The 19,865-nt window shown below is 38.3% G+C and overlaps 1 protein-coding gene across 1 annotated transcript in view; it reads left to right on the top strand.

The window, feature by feature from the left end:
• TRHDE (thyrotropin releasing hormone degrading enzyme) overlaps window positions 1-19,367 on the top strand; it is a 217,990-nt gene extending 198,623 nt beyond the window's left edge. The window contains exons 16-19 of the mRNA XM_050904731.1: window positions 11,404-11,571; window positions 12,117-12,257; window positions 17,253-17,334; window positions 19,210-19,367. Coding sequence (XP_050760688.1) covers window positions 11,404-11,571; window positions 12,117-12,257; window positions 17,253-17,334; window positions 19,210-19,353 — 535 coding nt within the window. The 3' untranslated portion in view covers window positions 19,354-19,367. The remainder of the gene's footprint in view (window positions 1-11,403; window positions 11,572-12,116; window positions 12,258-17,252; window positions 17,335-19,209) is intronic.
• The last annotated feature ends 498 nt before the right edge of the window (window positions 19,368-19,865 follow it).

Genomic DNA, 19,865 nt, shown 5'->3' with positions numbered 1-19,865 from the left:
CTCTGACAACTCCTGGTGAGGAAAGCTGGTGACAGATACAGAACCTGTATGTATCCTTGCCTGTTCCACTCCTTATCAGCAATGAGTAAAGTTGTATCTGCTGAAAACTACTCTAAAAGTTCTTGTAGGTGCCCTTCCCTCTTCTGAAACAGAACAAAGACATTGACTGAGGCGTTGCAGAAAGCCTGGTCTTGGTTGGTTTGCATAGCCAGAGCATGAAGATAGAGTTCTGGAGAGCTCAGATATATTTTTATATACAGGTATAATTTGAGTTTGACTATGAGAGTAAAAATAAAGGCTAATTTGCAACCTTTCCACCCATCCCCTGCCAAAAACCTTACTCTGGAAGACAAAATATTTCATAGAATGAGCTAATTCACAAGCAGTGCATGTTGGAAGGAACACAAATTCTTCAAAGCAGTAGACCCCAAAATGAGACTATGGAATTAGGCTTGTGTCCCAAGATTCTAATCAATACAAAATTAGGGTAGTATTAAATTAATATATGGTTTTAAATACCACATAAATGCACAGGCAGTAAATCATGCAAAGGAAGTTTTTGATTCCTTGGCAGTTACTGCAGTTAAAGTTCAAATAAGCATAACAGAGAATGTGCAATTAATAGTACTGTAGAAGTGCTAAAATTCATAACTTTTTAGCCACATTTTTAATCTATGGCTTTGTAGAAGTTCTTTTGAAATGTTTTTTCTGTTTTACTTGTAGCATTTAATTATGGATAAAGTGTTGGGTAATAAACAAATACAGTAGCATCTAACTGTTTTACCAGCATATGCCTACAGTTGCTGTGTTTTTTAGTAATTATATTTAGTCTGGTAGGTCCAGAAATTAATTATCATCCACTCTTCACTGTAGGGGATTGAAATAATCATAATAATCAGTTACTGTTTGTACTTTGTAATTACATGTTCTTTACTGTGCAAATAATTTGCCGCTGTTCACCAAGTAAAATAATGGTCATTCATAGCACAAAGCCAGAGGTCCTCTGTGTGTTTCCAGCACTATTTGTAAAAAGCCATTAGATTTCTAACTGTAGCACTGCAGATTTTCTTATGGAATTAGTAAAAAAACCTCATACACATGATCTGCAACATTAGCCTCCATGCATGAAAGTGGAAGTCAGCTGAGAGGCTTGAAGGCTTGAATTTCTAAAGTTACTTAGGTGTTGCAGTGCTTCATTTTTAGATGCGGGGCTCACAGGGCAGAATCAGACACTTGGAGTTACGCTTCCTACAAGGGTATTTGGGAACCTCTAAATGAAGTTGGTGGCAGCCACTATGCTGAGTGAAGAGCCTCTTAACATGAGACTGTGAAGAGAGAGTGGGCCCTCTTAGTGTCCAGCACTACAGGTAGAAAGATACCTATTATCAAATAAATATGTAAATGGCGATCATAGAGTTAGGGGTCCTTGCAAAAGATGCCTTTCAAAAGTGTCAGTAAAGCAGGAAAAGGTCTGCTCCTTTTCTTTTCAAAAACAGCTGGCAGAGAAGCTGCTCCTCAGCCACCTTTTAAACAGTAGTTCTGAGATTGTGGTAGAGCTTCAGTTTAGTACCTCAGCCCTGCATCTGCCACATGCAGAAGACCACCCTGGTGACCTATCTGTGAGGTGTTTGGGACAGTATTAAGACACTGCAATACACTTTCCTCCTCTAGTTGAAGCTCAGCCGCTGGGATTTACTTCATTAGCAAGAGAAATAATACAGCTCTCCTGCCTAAAGACGAGAGCGTTTATCTGAGGGAGGGAGGCTTGAGTCCCTGAAATACCAGGATTACTTAGTATGCAAAGAGCTTTAGGTGGTATTGCTCACCAGCACTTTTGCAGGGCAAAACATGATGCTAAAACAAGGAACATAACTCTAAAAAAGAAGTTTGGCTCTACAAGGAGCAAACCAAACACATAACATCACATGTAGAAGAGGCTATAAGGAGACATCTGGTTGTACTGGTCTAGGAATTGATACCATATTTTAATCCTTGCAATTGTTAAAAAAGAAGTGATTATTTCTTTCAGCTGAAACTCTGAGATTAGACTTCAAGGTATGTCTTACAGTCTTTTTAATCAATGAATTTAAGTAATTTTTCTCTTTTTAAATAGCTGATGGCTCCAGCACATTTTCCTTGAAAGTCTGCATTGACTTCTGACTTGGTAGTTGGTATGAAGGCAAAAATTTTTGCTCTGTTAAGTTGGGATATATGCTACTCCTGTATTGGAGCAATGGAAACCCTTGAAACTTCCATGTTGATGTTCAGAAGAATACAAACCTAGTAGAAAACATATAAGCACGTTGAAATTTCCCTCATAGTTTGAGAATGTAAGGTTACTGGGATTCAGTCAACAACAGAACGCTGTACAGGAGAAGCTACTGTTGGCTGAAAATTAAGATGTTTGCTTCTACCTTCATTTAACTGAGCTTATCCCTGTGAAGCCCTTTCATGTGTGAAGAAATACATTATTCACACTCCTTAGATATAACAGCATTGTGGTTCAGCCTAAAAAATTAACAAAATTACCATACAATGCCTGCCTGAGTTTGAGAATCAGCCTTGTTAACCCCTTTAACCTTCACTGCATATCTATTCTGAAAGAAAAACATGTTTCTAAGAGGATTAGCATTTTCAGACTTTCTGCCTTGGATAGACTGAGTAAACGTGAATTTCTGAGTTTCAGGAGAGAATGTGTGGAGAGCTGCAATCTGTAAACTCCTGACAGGAGATATTAACAACGGGTAACATGTGAATACACACTATGATGGCTCAAAGCATAACTTATCCGTAGACAGAAGCATGTTTTTGCAGACCTCTCTGTGGGTGCAGACATGATTTTCTTCCAGCTACTGTTAGCATCCATCAGCTACAGGTTGCCACGTACACATTTGTGCTGGCGAAGTGGACTGTGGATGTATGCTTGCTTGAGGCAAAGTTAGAGAGGATAGCGTGAACATGTGAATATGTGAGAGAGCTGCTTTGAACTGAGACAGCTGATTTTGCCTTCAGCAGAAAAAGGAGTGCTTGTATTCTGGTTCTGTTAGTAGAGCTGTGGTGATGCTATTCTTTTGCTAATATGCAGCAGTGAGCAGTGGGAGATGATAGTATTGCATCAGACACAATTAAATGGTGGTGTTTCTTTAAGATGTTACTGGACCCGTTGGAAGGCCCCTAGCTAGTCATAGCCACTTCAGTTTGCTCTTATTTTTTTCTTCTTTAGAAATGTAACCATTGCTATTTATTGGTTGCTGTCTTTTAAATAGAAACAAAGTACCTTAATTAATTGCCTCAGTACCCCTAGAAAACTTACAGTTAATGCATTTGATTGATCTGGGCTTCATATCACTTTGGGGTGATTTTAGGTTTAATGCAGTTTTTACTATTTTTACTATTATCCTCCTGTGACAAGCACTCTGATCAGTTTTGTTTACTTGGAATACTGCCTTGCAGATATCATCAATTGAAAAAAAATGGGAAAATCCAATATTCTACCACATCAGACTTGTGTAAAGTGAGGGTTGCGTTCTCATGTCTGCAGATTTGGTGCCTCTTGTCCTTGCACCTGTTATGCTGACTTTATGGTTGATAACAATCTGCTAATCTTTGATCAACAGAGCTAAGCTCACTATGCTATTTGATAAGTAGAGCTAATGTTCAATACTTAGCTTCTTTCTAATACTTTATTTTCTTTTTTTTTCATTTCTGAGTGTACTTTCAGTCTACACTTTCTAACACAAGAGATAGGAAGGCATGGGTTTTCTTTTTTTTTTCTTTTTGGTTTTTAAGGAAAGCAATGCTCGGATGAATAGATGATGTTTGCAGTGGACTACAGGCTGCTACACTGAATTAGACTGAAGTCAGCATCCATTCTGTAGCCCATGGGTTAATGAAGTTTGCATTTGTCTGTCTTCACGAATGAGGAGAAGTAGAGACTGCTGGGTGATCCTGAATGCAAGTCCAGATATTTTGAATCTGTTCTGGTCTCTAATCATCCAGGTTGTTCTGAAAAGTCTTGGAGTGCTGAGGTGGGGCCAGAGATCTCTGAAAAGAGAATATGCTGTGAATTTTCCTGTTCAATCTGTGGGTTTCAAGTCAGAACACATCTGTGTGTCGTTTTGTGCTACAGATGAACCACTTTTGGTTACTAAAAAAATTAAATCAGGATCTTAGATGATCCAAAACACAGCACTGTACCAGCTACTAAGAAGAGAGTTAACTCTGTCCCAGCTGAAACCAGGACAGCATCCTAGTACTCAATTACCTCATTTAATCTGTTTAAGTGTAATGATGTGGATATGGGCTTTTCCAGTGACTTCTGTTTGCCATTTCAAAGACTTTTGTCACATTGCTGTGACTGTTAGGAACACTAGGTAATTCTTTATCAGTCTTAAGAAAGGTGCAAGTAATGAAGTAAGATGACTTCCATCATGTAATTTGAACAAAGACAGTGATAACCAACAAGCCTAATTTGAGAGTACTAAATCTCCATACTTGTTTGTGCAGAATCTGTATTTCCTCTGCAAGGAACAATGGATTCATGTCCATCCACCTGCCTAAATTGGCAGTGTGCTTACTTGGATGGACCTTTAACTACTCAATGGAAATGCCACCAGAAGAACAGATTGCACTGCAGGAGTGTACAGGAGACTGTAATGTGTCTATAAATGAAACTATCCATAGATCTGAGGCAGTGGTAAATAACAAATTGCCAGTCATTAATTGAGATCATTTCAATGAAGTCTGGCTTAGGTGATAGAAAATCAAATGTTTTTCCAAACAAAGCATTTTTTCTTTCCTTTTCCTCCTCCCTTATTTCTCTCTCTAATGACTTGAGATGCATAATTTTGTTGCTTTGTTTCACATGGCCACACTGGTGCTACAGTCTTGCAACAACTTATAAATGTACTTAAGTTTAACCACCTACATAAGTATTTGTGGGAATGTGGCCAACAGGTTAATTATTTTTGTTAGTTGCTTGGAAGAGGCACTAGCTCTTCTTCTTTTCACGGGTTTGATGCCCACCAGCTATTTTTGGAAATCATTAGCAGCGAACATGAAAAAATGAGAGTTATTTCATTTTTTTCACACATGAACGTCTGATAAATGTAAAACAATAAAATGGATCTCTTCTTCTGTGTTCTCAACCCCTAGAAGTTTTAATTACTGAAAAAATTCAGGCACAGCTATTCATGCATTTTGAAATGTTACTGGAGCTTTGCCAGCTAATGTCAGCCAATGTTGCTGAAGTGATTTAACTAATTAATAGGTTGTTACAACATTTGAGTAGAATCTTGCTCTCAAGTCAATAAAACTGTTTAAGGAGGAAGAAAACACTGTTGAGTGCACAAGTTAATCAAGGAGTTAGTGCTCTGAAAGACCATCTGGGGAGCATGTCTGAAAAGAGAGAGGATTGTGTCTTGTGAAAGACAAAACTGGGCTTTATGGGGCAGCTGGTTCAGGTAGCATTTTTACCTTCTGACTTCTGTGTGTGATCACAATGAAATGACCCTATATATAGCAATTATGGATTAGCAGTAATTAATTTGCAATCCTTAGAAGTTATATAGATTCGTCTCCAATTTTCTCATTCAGGAATGATCTTGCCACAACTTTGCAAAACAATTGAACAGAAAGGACCATATTTTGGTTGCAAAAACTGTCCAGAAAGGACAAAACAAGGCATATCTACTCAGAGATTAGTCTCACACAGAAGTGCTTAACTCATCACTCAGTCGTTAAAATCAGTGTTGAAGAGCTCGAGTGTGCTAGTTGCGCGTTCAGTTATGGGATATCTGCTGTAGGAAGGGAAAGGAGCAATGGCAGTAACCATCACTGGAGGGATGATGTATTCTCTGCGTGCCTCAGTCAGACCCATGCGATACCTGAGGCTCGGAAGCACAGGACTGGGACTGAGGAGTGTGGCATCTGTGCATAGCTTTGCCACAGACACCCTGAGTAGCCCCATCCTCGGTTAATATCCCCTGAATTCAATGTGTGACGGGCACCTGAATGTCAAGCCCATCACAGCTCTGTGCCTTAATTTTCAACGGGAAATTCTGCCCTTTCTCTTCAGACTGGGTCTGTGCTATGGTAGAGGATGCTCCCCTCCTCTGTGTGCACAGTGGTGCCAGCAGCACGGCCCCTGGAGTTTGTAATAGAGAATGGGAGTATAAGCTTTGGGACTGCCATCTTAAAAAATAAACTGTGTGGTGCTGTTCCTTATAACGGAATCTGTATTACAGATCTGCCAACAAAGTACCAATACTTCATTGTTATTTCTTATCTGAGCCTTGTAACCTATTAAACGAGACTATAAATATAGTCATCAAGAAAAATAGGCTTAAGTTACATGTTAAATAGTTGCAAAAATAAAGAATAATGTTTCTGATTAATTTTCTTTGTCAAATAGTACCCTAAATGGTATTGAAATTTGTCACTTAATCAAAGAACTGTCTAAACTGTGTGCAATTACATTTTAAAAAATTAGAACACAATTTGCCCAGAAGATAAATAATTATGGTCCAATTTTATAAGTGTATCTCCAATTGTTAGAACATACTTTAAATAGGAGCAAGTATGTACCAATTAATTATAACTTAGAAGATTATTCTTAGCTCATTGTAGAGCTTTATTATTCACTCTTGAAAAAAAAATCCCTGTAAAGGCACAGCACGATTTTAATTAATTTTTTTCTAACTGTTTAATTTTTAACTTTTTTCCAAAGTGTTTAATTTTTAAACATGAGCTCTGCTAGCTACATATTTCATTCTCACCAGCATATCTCTTAAGCAAGAAAAATAAAGTTAAATAAATTGGATCAGTATTCAAATAAAAGCCATTTAAAGTGATGCTTTCAGAAGTTAATCTTTGTCTTTATTCTTCTGAAGTATCCATCAATTATATCAGCTCTTTAAAAATGAGAGCAGCCTTGAAGGCCCAGATGAGGTTTAATATAACGAGGGGACACGTTCAGCAGTGTTACTAGCTAAGCGGTACTGAAACAATGATAATTTTATCCACTTGATTCAGTTAATACAGGGGGCAAACATTCCACATGCTGACCTAGCGCCTTGGAACTGCAATTTTAGAACAACATTTTCCATGAAGCTATAAAATTAAAAAATCTGTAGACTGGGGAGATTTCACATGTTTAGATAACAATGAAATACAGGCCCATAATGACTGGAGGAGAGAGAAAGCAAAAATCCCCACAAATGGAGAAAATTCAATTACAGGGCTCTCTGTTGAGGCAATAGTTAAAGAGAAATGACTTTGGGGATATTCGCATTTTCATAAACAGTTTTCATTTCCACAAGACGAACCCCTCTGTCTACAGTCCTGATTACAAGCCTCTCACAGGAGTAATTTGTAGCTTTTCATAGCTGTAAGTTTTGTAGTTTCTGAAGCTAAGCCTTTTAAAATCAGTATTTGTTTTGATGTCTTGGTTTGTAGGGGCTGATTTTTTTCACGTTGTCCTAATGACAACGTTAGCTTATAGGTAGAGTCCTAAAACCTTCCCTGGAGCAATTGGTTGGATGATATTGAGTAGATCTGCTGCAGCACTGCAAGTATGCTATTACTGATTTGGCAGCAACAGAGTTTTCTTAGCAAGAAACATGGTGACACCTAGGCTGTGGGCATCGGATCAGTGCCATCGCTTGTCTTAAGTTCTCCTTCATTCCCAGAGCATGCAAATGATCCTGCGGTTACTGACTGCACTGCTGCTAAAATCGCTAGTGTTGGCACCTAGAATGTAAAAGATGGAGTAGCTGGGAAAGCCCATTGAATTGATATGTTTTACTGTAAATTACAAAAACGTAAACCTCACGAGCGAGGAATGCGGACCTTTTTGGGGTTAGACATCCACTTCTAGGTACCTCTGCTGCTGACTGTACTAGCCAAACACAGAGTGACAGTCCTTCCAGCACACAGTTCCTACCTGAATTAATGGGGCAATCAACCAAAAAAGAATTGCCTTTTCCAGGTGCCTTATAGTTCCTTAGAGTATCTGTTGGCTAAGTCGCATCTCTTGCAGTAAACCAAAGATAATATTTCTGCCGGCAAAGCTCAGAAAGAACTACGCGTGCTTCTAAAAAAATGATTTAGTGTTTGTGTGGCAAGAAGCAAAGTCCTTCCTTCACTGAAATAAGGCTTGACTGGGTTCAGTTGTTCTTCAAATTCAGATATCATATAATAAGACAGATTTGGGGCAACGGGTTGTTTGGTCCCACGGTCAGGATAGCATCCCTTAGTCCTTTTGGTTTAGCGTATGTTCTTATGGCTGCTGTCAGTGTATTAAATCCCAAATTAAAAGCAAAAAAAGACATAAGCTGGTAAGGAAGTTGTGCTTTAAGGGCAAATAACCTAGTGTATCAGAAAATCAAGACACAATGATCATTAATATCACTTTCATGTTCTATGCAGTGTATGTGTATATGGCTGCATATTTATGTTACTGTAATTGCTGACCTGAAGTTTTGAGAGAGTTGCAGTTATTTAGAAAAAATTAAGCCTCATTCTGAGTTAATATAAACCAACACAAAGGCAGCACCTAAATATCTGCTCCATTAATTTTGGTATGTCTTGATTTCTTGGGTTTAAATATGTAGTCTTAATTTTCTGTAATAGACTCAATTATATGCAGTTTCCTTTGCATGCACTTTTTGAAAGAAAGGTTAAACAGGGGAAAAAAAAATGTTGATATTCATTAATGTTTGAAATGTCACAACAAGGGCTTAATGATAGACTTTCAAGTAAGAAGTACAAATTCCATTACAGTGAAATGGAAATTCAGCACCTAGCACACATGGATAATTCTGTAAATGTCAACCAAACTCACATTTTACTAGTGTTAACTCAGTTTTTAAGAATCAAAACTCAGTAGTATGGAAAGGCTGGTTGAAAGTGCTAACTTTTTTTCTTTACTGCCCATGTATGTTTAAACACTATTTCTTTTAACGGATCTGGTCAGCTTTAAGGATTTTCTGGTTTCCTTGGTCTTGACATAGCAGTTCTATAGGGACCACAGAAGCAGTTGCATAGACCATACATAAGCCAAAACCTACTGATCCTGGGTAAATCTGAGGAGAGTTACTAACTTTTTTCAGTGCCAAGCTTTTTAGGTCACCTGAACATTGAGGGAAAAAATCTAAGAAGATAACAGGAGGAACTATGGAACCTGCATTTTCTGGAGGTCCCATCTGTGTGTCGGTGACATGTAGGAATTGCTTGAGCTATGTGGTCATAACTGTAGCAATGCTGATTGCCTGGCATGGCTCGGGATGGGCATGTTCTCACACAGCGATTTGGTGGTGGGAAGAGAAGAAACGGTAAGATCTCGAACCATGCCAGGAACTGCACTGTAGTACCAATCTACCCTGGCTAGATGGAAGCGGTTCATGGCCAAGATGAGACATTGCACCTCTGATTTTGCTTTAGAAGGCAATATTGCTGGTGTGTGCTGCTCATGGTTAAAAGTTTCATGTTCCTAGCAACTTTAAAATGGATTAAATTTCTCTTGCCTACCCTTTCAGTTTTGCTTTGGAGAGTTTACTCCTGAATAAATGTCTGGGTTTGTCTGCATCAAATGCAAAATACCTCAGCAATAGTCAGGGCAGCCCTTTGTGGCTCTGTTAGCCTGGGACTCTGCTAAAAAATCTCCAAGTAGCAGCACTATCTTGAGCCATGTCAGCTCAGCAGAAGCAACGTTCATGTGACTATCTGCATCTAAACCTGCAGATACACCCTCTGAGCTGATGACTACACTCGCCAGAGAACATGAGTAAAGCCTCAACCTCGGGACTTTTTTACTACCCAGAAAAAGCATAACAAAAAACCCGTAGGCATTAATTCCCCAAAGTTCTTCAGCCAGTAGGAGGAGGAGTGCACTTTTTTTCCAGTTTTGCCTTAATTTAGCTACTTTTTATCCTTTTTCTCAAGAAACGATCAGAGTCGTTGGGACCAGCAAACCCCATAGAGGCAACAACAGTTTGTAACCCTTCACAGTCAAATATAATGTTTCTTACCTTGCCTACTTCCTTCTGAAGTACTGAAGAGGAACCAAAACTTTGAAATGCTGAAAAGCCACACTAGTTTGATTTTCCAGGGACTCAGACATGGCCAAAGAGATCAGCTGAAGTTTTCTAACAAAAACACTCATCACAGAGCCCAACAATAGAAAATTTCAGTGGAAGAAAGTTTTTTTCTGGAGAATGTGAATAGATGGGAGTAAAAGAACCTCCTTGTTCTTGACCAGGATAGCCCAGTCTATGGTATAAAACTTTGGTGAAAGCCTTATAATTAAGGTATTGATGTAACCTTTTCTTTCTGTGTTGTGTAAGATTTGATATCAGATTTTACAGAGGTAATTTCATTCTTTGTCCCACTGTATTACTGCCCAGATGCTGACAGCAGCTGTATGTACTTCTAGATTCTCTAAAGAGTTCTTACGTATGAAGTTCCAGAGATGTTTCAGCCCAGCTATTAGTAACTAGAGAACTGCGTTTTGGTATAATTTTTAGCAACAAAAGGGGGCATTCTTTCCTGCAAATCAGGAACATATTCCTCTGAGAAATGTCTAGCTTTATCCACAAGAATACCCTTTAGCTCACAAATGTTTCAGCTTCTATGCTTGTGTAGGAAACATAAGCAGGGTAGGAAATTGAAAGCCCAGCTGAGATCTTTTTAGAAGAAAATGTTACCTATGCACATCCTATAATTGGTCTGAATTTGGCTTCAAGAAGCTTTCATTTAACTGTAGTCTGAGTTTATATTACTTGAGCAGTAATCACAATTCACAACCATCCTATGGCATAGCTGGTTTTGTACTGGTATTGATATGCTGAAAAAATGAACAGATCTTCCTATTTTCTTCACTCCTGCAAACACCATTTTTAAGTAGCGTTGTCTCAGCACATCCTTCCTTACTTGTGTGTTACTATATGAAGATGGAGCACTTTACAGCACAAGCAAGGAGGAGTTTCTGGCTGATCAGGTCCTCTTCTAAAACCTCAGTACTAAGGACAAGAAGAGGAGATTTGGCTTAGAGCCCAGCAACAGAGTGATAAGATCCTGTGCTAATTGGGAGAGCTTATGTTACCTGTCCTGCAGGTTATGTGGCACATTATGTATTGATGACCTGGATGACCATAATTTATAGTCTCCTGGCAATGTGACAGCATTATGAAAAGAATGGCAAGCATGTGTTACCCATTAGAAAATCCATTAGGATGGCCTGGAAGATTTTGGTGGCAATAAAGAGATGCAAATGTAATTTTCCAAAAAAAGATTACTGTTGCACTTTAATTTTGGAGTCTCATGAATGTAGTGATGTTCCTCCTTTGTTTCCAATATCAGGAGGCTGCTTATTTACCACAATGCTATTACTGATTTCTTTTGTAGAATCCCACTCAATGTGAGAGACATTGTCTACTGTACAGGAGTTTCACTGATGGATGAAGATGTATGGGAGTTCATTTGGATGAAATTTCATTCTACCACAGCAGTGTCTGAGAAGAAAATATTATTAGAAGCCTTAACTTGCAGTGATGACAGAAACTTACTCAACAGGTACAAAAATATTATATATCTGTATCTGACTATTACCAGTAATCACTTCAACATTTGTGGATCATCACTTGAGCTTTGGTCTGAGCGAAAGAACTTTGCTTTCCAAGCACAGGCTTACTGTCTGTTTAAACTATATGTTTTTTCATTAATGCATATGAAAATTGACACATATTATGTCTTTTCACTGCCAAATTTTCCTATGTTCATTGGAAATGTTTGAAATCCTATAATAATTGCTGGGGTTTTTTTGTTAGCATATTGTTTATTTAAATGTATTGACCAATCTGATCTTACTGATTTCATAAAAATGCACATGTAAAGTTCCACTCAGCTTTTACTGAAAACCTTTTACATCAAGATTTTTCTGATTCATAAATGTGTCTGGTCTTTGGAATCACAGAAATAAACCACTGAACTCACTTGGAGACTTAAACAAACCATTTGGCAGTGAATTATTTTTTTTCTGAGAGTTTTCTGATGTACTGTTGTTAGACTATGTGTTGGTGAACCTAGATAGGATTTTTTTTCCTTGTTTCTCCCACTAGGCTTTTGAATTTGTCTCTCAACTCAGAAGTTGTCCTGGATCAGGATGCAATTGATGTGATAATCCACGTAGCTCGAAATCCACATGGAAGGGATCTTGCTTGGAAGTTTTTCAGAGAAAAATGGAAAATATTAAATGCTAGGTAAAGATAAAAAGTCTAAATTTATTTTCATTTTCTTATTTTAATGTAATTCATCTAAGTATTGTATATGTATGTATTCATGTAAGTCCTGAATCTAGTCCATTCTCTTTTAATCCAAAAATAGAGATGTCTCTAAATAAGAAATACATACATATGAGTCATAAATGCATTTATTCATGGATTATCACAAACATGCATAGAAACATTTATCTCTTAGCGATCATCTGTATATATATCTATTACTGTATTGTGTCTGCGCTTATCATAATGAATTCTATCTATATGTCAAGTGCTGCAGTTCTACTTTTACATAGATAAAAAAGCAGCAGTTCCCAAAGGAATTTTGCTGATTTTAAGTGTGATAGAAAAAAAATCTTTTAAGAACATTATTTCAGCCGTGGGAAAAAACACCAAACCCTTTTTGAAACATTTCCATTTTCAAAAGGATGCTAATATAGTGTCATCCCCTTTCCTTCCACTCTGTGTTTCAGGTGAGTTCCAAGTAATAGAGGAGCAACATTTTGAATTAAAAATGATGAACAGGAAGGAGACAGGGTTGTTCCTTATACCTACTTCTCTTCCTCTTTGAACAAGTGCTACATGCTCCTACTCAGAAGCCCAGTCAACATTTTAAAATCCTTTTTGATAAAGATTTTGATATTAATTCAGTGAATGAGAAATTTCTGTACTTCTTTAGGGACAGCCTGAGGGTCTGAAAGATTTCACAGCAGCTTATCTGATACTGACAGATTAGAAGGGACCACAACTCGGATGAGGTTCAAGTTCTTAAAGGGAGGTGTCCAAGAACTTCAGACACCCCACGCCAGGCCACTCCCATGGTGTTGGCAGAAAAAGTATTGGAGATCTGTTCCTTTCTGGACTTGTGAGGAACCATCTAGTGTACCACAGAATATTTGAAATGGTATATTTAAGATGCTGTATTTAAGCAACTGAATCCTGGTGCCTGATGAATACAGGTACAAACTTACTACAGGTTTCACGGCATCAAAAGAAGAGTCACAGAAACTCAGAGACTGTGCAACTTTCCTAAAGATTCAAAAAGTTGTTCATGCTGTTTTGGATAGTACTTTATAGTATAGTGGGATTTTAGAAGAAGTTCAGCTGGGAAAATAGGTTTGAGCTGGAATTGGTTTTGGAAGGTTATATTGCAGGAGCATACTTTTTGAAAGCAATTTCCAAGAAGCTTTAAGAGTTCAGGAGAGTTTAAAAATAAGAATCCTCTGCTTCTGGTATGATTATTCCAGGAACTGGACTTTTACACGGAAAGTGGATGGCAGGCCCCTTACTATTATGCAAGCCAGTGCAGTTAGTTATGCTCTGGATAGCAAATAATTTTTCAGGTTCCTCCAGGGATTTATACAGAGCTTAGGCATAAATCTGTCAAAATCTGTATTGCTACAAACACATATGCAGAAGTTGTGTCCTGCCTTAGCAAGTACGTTCATCTGACAATCTAGCTAACAGCTGTGATTTTAGACATGGCCAAGGTTAAGCAATGTAGACAAATGGACAAGATTTAGAAAACTATGCCACATGCCAAATTTTTTGTGTGTTTTAATTTTAAATAGCTTAACTTCACCTAAAATTTGAATTTTAATTGTCTCACTTGCTTGGAATGCATGACTGTGTTATCTGAGTTCCTAACAATCAGCAAGGCCTCATCAAAAAGCTGTTATTGTCCTTTTTTTAATGAGAAAATAACAGAGTCTGTCTCTTTGCTCAACACTGACTTTATGTTATCTACATTCAGTTTGATTTCCAAACAGAAGTCAGAGCCACCAAAAGGATTGTAGCAGTTGCATTTTTCTGAAAGGGACATTCAGTTGGATTTCTATCAATTGCCAAAAGATTCAATGCAGTGGAATGAAATAGTTCATGCAAGCTGTACCTAAGTGATGTATATTGAAAATAACTTTGTTTTGTAATTATAGATTAAAACCTTTTAAGAGAGACTTTGAGAGTATGGAATTAGTCTAATGCCTTGCCCCTTAATGTTCAGTGAAACAGTGACACGATAGAATGCAAAATTAGGCTTCTGATTTAAGCTTGCCACACTAATATATTTTTAAAATACAAGCTCTATTGCGGAATTATAGTTCAAGTATACTCTGTCCCAAGGCACCTTTTTTCTACAATTATAATTTAATATTTAATTTTATTTAAAATTAAAATACTTTGTACAAAACATTAATTTAATAAGGTGATGTCTCAATGGTATTTCCCATTGAATTTATTATAAAAGATGTTGACGTTTAGGATAGTAATATGAAATAGCTGAGAGTGATTAAATTACACTATAACGCTATTTCCTCTAACTTTAAAGCGCAGCATGTCAAAGAGTTAGAATGACAACAAAATATTGTTATCTCTTTATGTTTTTACAGTATGCTTGTATTCACATTGTCCAGAAGATACTGATAATGTATAAAGTCTTCAGAATGACTCATATCCCATTTACAAAGGTGACTTAGAAATTGAGGTGCCTAACAAGTCTTTCGTAAGAAATCCATGGGACTAAGACTGCTAAAATTCTGAAAAAGAGAATTGAAAATACTATGCTTGAATTCCTGTTACCTGAGCATGCACTACCTTGGCTCCTAAATAATTTTCATCGTGTGTGCACATATGTGTCTGTGTGTGAAAATTTAATCCAACAGCTGCCTACAAGAATTCCTTCATTCTCAAGTGCTGAATCATTTGTCAGCATTTGGGAATTTGACAATATTTGGGAAGCCGTTTACATCTGTCCAAAGTAAATGGACTATACTGCCTCTCAAGTTGAGTTCACACAAGTGCAAAGCCTGTACAAATGTGAGGCATTGGAGGTTCACATCCCCAGAAGCAAAGGAGCAGGTGGAGAGCTCGTGACTCCAGGATGTTTCCAGGGAGCTCAGGCATGTAAGGTCCTGGTCCTGCAGTGCTGTTGTCTTTCCTGTGAAGGGTGGGAAGACTGATACTTGCAAGACCAAACACTTTTTTCTGTTTATTCTTATGTTTCACACCTACAAAATACTATTTTGGGAGGTGGCTGTTCTAGAATTTTTGCCAGCAGAGCCCGTCTAGAAATTGCTGTTAGTGGCTGACTTTTTACCAAGTATGTGTAATGGGCAGTAATCAGCACAGGTATTCATGAAGGTATCATTTTCAGTGGAAGGAATTCTGCTACTTCTTGTTTGCACTGTGGCTACAGTACAGACTGCAAGAAAAATAAAATCCTTGCAGCTGTTTTTATGAGGTCGCTTCTGTAAAGTGGATTGGTAACCTTGTCAAAAGACCCCATCAAGAGGAGCTTCCAATTTTCCAAGCAGTCAATTATGAGGCTAAGCTGAGACTGTAATAATAAAGGGCTTTGTTAGAAAGCCTAAACGTGCTTAAAGGACCATGAAATCCATACTTCCCATAGGAGGCGTTTGCCTCTGGATGTCTGTATATGTCAGTGTGACTGAAGTTTTGGGAAAAGAGATGTACTTGCTGAAATATCCATGAATAATTCAGTTATTAGTGGTCAGGGAGTAGGATTTTTGATATCTATAACTGTGTTTCCCCTCACACAAGCTCAAGGTAGCGAGCAACACAGTGTACACCTTCCCTAAAACAGAATCTTCTTAAAGAAAACCCAGTTCTCTTCCCTCTCTCTCTTTCTATCCCTCTCCCTAGGGCTATCCCTCCCCTTTCTCTTTCTTTCTCCCTTTTGAAAGGACTGTGGCTTACAGTACCTAAGCATTTAAGGATAATTAATTTTGGATTAATAGAAGCAGAACAGAAAGCTGTGACTGTGCTAGTTCATTTCACTTTGAATTTTGAATTCCTCCTCTAAATCAGTTTCTAGAAGCGGGGTATGACCTGAATTGTTCCCCCAGATAAACTTAATTTTAGTGAAGTCTTATTGGTATTACTTACACATGTCTGACAGGAGAGCTGGATTCCCTATCTTAGGAACAGTCATGTTCAGATTAGCTAGATATTGCTTTGGATGGATGTGCAAATAAAGATAAGGATAATTATTTGTCAAGTGCCTTTTGCTATGCTGAATGACATCTAACTTGAACAGAAGACTTGCTTTCGCTTTCCAGTGGAATTGTATTCTTCATGCTAGAGACTTTGAAAAAGAAAAACCCACAAACTATTCCAACATGAAATGCAAAACTTCAGGAGCAGTCTGGTTAATCTTGTAAGTGATGTAGATGCTTCATTTGGGGGATTGAAAAACACTTGTGGAAGAGCAAGTGGAACAGCAGGATTTGAACGGCCAGTTTCAAAGCAACTACCTGCAGAAGGTCATTGCTGATTGCTGCTGCATATCCTACCCTTTAAATATTCCTTGCCCAAGCTTTCAAATTTTCATTCCAGGTTGGTTCTTTGAAGATGCTACATCATGGCCCAGGGGATTATTTTAGCAGTATTATCCTCTATCAGTATTATTTATTTTAATTACCAGGTACTGGAACAAGAAAATTTGATTCAGTTCACTTATCGAGAGGCTATTAGTAATGTAGATGAGGTGGATGAATACAAAATGCAGAGAAGGCTGTAGCACTTCAAAAAGTCTGTTTTAATGGTACAGCTAGAAGGGTTCCTCAGAATACTTCTCCATAGTTGCTGCTCCGCTCCTTCTTTGGCGCCTGTATTTTGAGCTGCTTGGTGTCATTACATGGAAAGCTGTTTTGTTAAGCATGAGGTGGTGTTGTGGTTTGGTCCTCTCCTCCTCTGGAGCTCTCATCTGCGGTTAAGCCCATTCTGCTTAGTAGCATCTGACTAAAAGTTAACTACAAATAGCTCAGCCTAGAAGAAGGTCTCAGTCCAGGTTTTTAGCATGAAACACTGGAGTACCAGTGTCCAATTCCAGTGCTATTCCCTTGGATCCCCAGAATCGGTCCCATGTCTTCTCCTTTGCTTACAGAAGCCTACTTTCTAATTTTCAGCTGGCCTGGCACTTGCACTAACTCTCTGTGCATCTTCTTTTTGCCCTTGCAGGTACGGAGAAGCATTATTTATGAATTCGAAGCTTATCAGTGGGGTCACAGAATTCCTCAATACCGAGGAAGAACTAAGAGAGGTAATTTTTAAATTACTTTCGACACTGTATTTGTTGTAAGCAGAGAGCAGGGCAGGAGCAGTAAGGTGTCGGGTGTCTGGGAACTCTGGTTGCTCAGCTGGAGTCGTAGGCCCGTGCTGCAGCTGGGCGGCATGAGGATGAGGAGCAGATTGCAAAGGCATTCAAGTGCGTAGAGGTGATGTCAGGAGGTGGGTAGTGCAGGCACTTCTCTGTGCTTGGCTGGATATGTAGGTTTGGTTTTTTTCTCTTGACTATTGGTTGAGAAACTAAAGATGAGATCTTTCTATCCACATTAGTTTATGCTACAGAGGGCAGCCCTAGAAAACCCCAGTGTTGAAAGCAGAAGCTGCCAGTGCCTTCTCTGTTTTTCTTTTGCCTACAGTATTTCCATGTAAGAACAGCTGTTAACCTGATATTCTGGCCAGATGACACCACAATAATTTGTTCTAAATGCTAAGTACTTCTTATTTAGATTGCAAAGATTTGTCACTTTAACTTAACATCTTCCCTGACTGAGGTAGTTGTGCAGTTGTATTATGCTCTGCTTAGCAGCTGCTCGACATTACCACAAATGGATCAAACGATTCTTATGCAGCATAATCACCATTAATTGAACTCCGATTGTGCTATGATATTTTGTGTCCAACCATTGGTCTGCACTTATGTCTAGTGGCCTCAGGAACTTAGGGAAGAGCCGCAGCTTGTTTCCTCGAAGCTACCCAGGTGGGAACGACAGTGCTGGCCAGATTTGAGTATGTGCCCTGCACAAGGAAGCCTTCTGTACTCTTAATTTCCACCTCCATGATAGTATTGGCAGGCTGTTTATACTTCCCCTAAAAGAAACTGGCTTTGTAAACATTTTGATATAAAAAGTACAGAGACCAGGTTAAGTCTGATTTTGATAGTTTCCAGCTCCCTCCCGTGCTTTTAACTGTGATGGGAATGAGACAGTTGCAGGATCAGCCTTTTCAGTTTTGAGCCCATGCACAAAGAGACGATGTTGGAAGTTAGATTTAAATAAACAAGGTGAATTTGGTGTCACCAGGAAAGAAAAATTAACTAGTTATGAATAAGTGTTGCTAAAACCACCTAATTTTATACAAGTCAACATAACCAGCAACCTACTGTGCAGATCAGCCTTGCAATTCTCACTTAAAAAGAACAGTAATTCAAAGCACACTAGTGCCATCAGCTATAATAATCCAGGTGATAGTGCTATAATTTGAGTATACACAAGAACAGAGCAGGGGCCTTTTCAGTCTGCTGAAAAAAGATCAAAGTTTTTTCATAAGGGAAGGAATTTGTTTCAGGCATTCAAAGACCGTCAAATGAGTGCTCACTTGCTATTTTGCCATTCTCTTCACATTGTAACCTTCCATTCCTTTTCTAAACAACCAACCTGTATTATATCATCAAAAGGGTTCTGCAAATCAAAATGAAATAAATTTGTTGTGAAGCTTGATAAAACCAAAGGGCATCAGGGCTGCCTTCTGCTGATGTTTGCATATAAACCTGAATTAGAAGCATTTCCAGGGCTCCCAGTTTGTTTTCTTAGGTAGAAATAAAAGTTGAGAGCAGCCCAGCTGTCTACGCAGTGCAGCAGCTGGGCTGCAGGAGAGAGGAGGTAATGATATTAATGTGATCCGGCACTGACATGTCAATATCTTCCAGTGCAATTTGAAGCAATTGCATCACATATAATTGACAGTCTGCTGTCTTATTACAATTTTCCTATTAAATCTTTCGACACGATACTATGTTTACTTCAACAGTGATCGTGGAGGTTTGTCCTAAATGCCGGACTTATTTGTGTGCACTAGAAATATTTACTTTCTTTAGTTCCTGCAAATTTAACCTGTTAAATTGTATTTCCAGCTAAAGAACTTTATAAAGAGTTATGAAGAGGGAGCTGCTGCCTCTTTCTCTCGCGCCGTGGAAACAGTAGAAGCTAATGTGCGGTGGCAAAGGCTTTATAAGGAAGAACTATTCCAGTGGCTAAGAAAATCCTTGACACACTAATCTGTCTTTCCAGCTGACCATTTAACATGAAGCTCTGCAAGAGGAAGAGGAGACATTTTAGAAGTGTTCAACATTAAAATCATGAAGACAAGATCAGATTGCAGGGAGTTTTTTTTTCCTTTTTTTTAATTGTGGGATTTTTTTTTTTTTTACACTGAGCTCTTGTGAAATTGTCAAGAAGATTATCAGAAGAGAAGATCATGAATGCTTGTGAAATCCAGTCCTCAGTGTACACAATCAAACATGATATTAAGTGATGCATGTAAATGTTGAAGAAAAACAAAGAAAAAACCCTTCAAAGACTATTTTGTGCATGCTTGTACTGTCCCTGCCTGTATTCTAGCATGCTTATGTATAACAGCCACATTTTGTATGTGAGTTCAAGTTACATCAAAGATGGGCATTATACAAAGCACAAAGACTATCTATGACAATCAGCGTTGCAGTGAACAGAAGGAAAGGAAGGAAAAGGAAATGCAGAAGGCTTCCAACTTGGGGCAGTATGAAATGTA

This window comes from Gymnogyps californianus, chromosome 1 (assembly GCF_018139145.2).
Source record: "Gymnogyps californianus isolate 813 chromosome 1, ASM1813914v2, whole genome shotgun sequence".
NCBI classification, from domain to species: Eukaryota; Metazoa; Chordata; class Aves; order Accipitriformes; family Cathartidae; genus Gymnogyps; species Gymnogyps californianus.
This window is presented reverse-complemented; position numbering and strand designations above follow the sequence as displayed.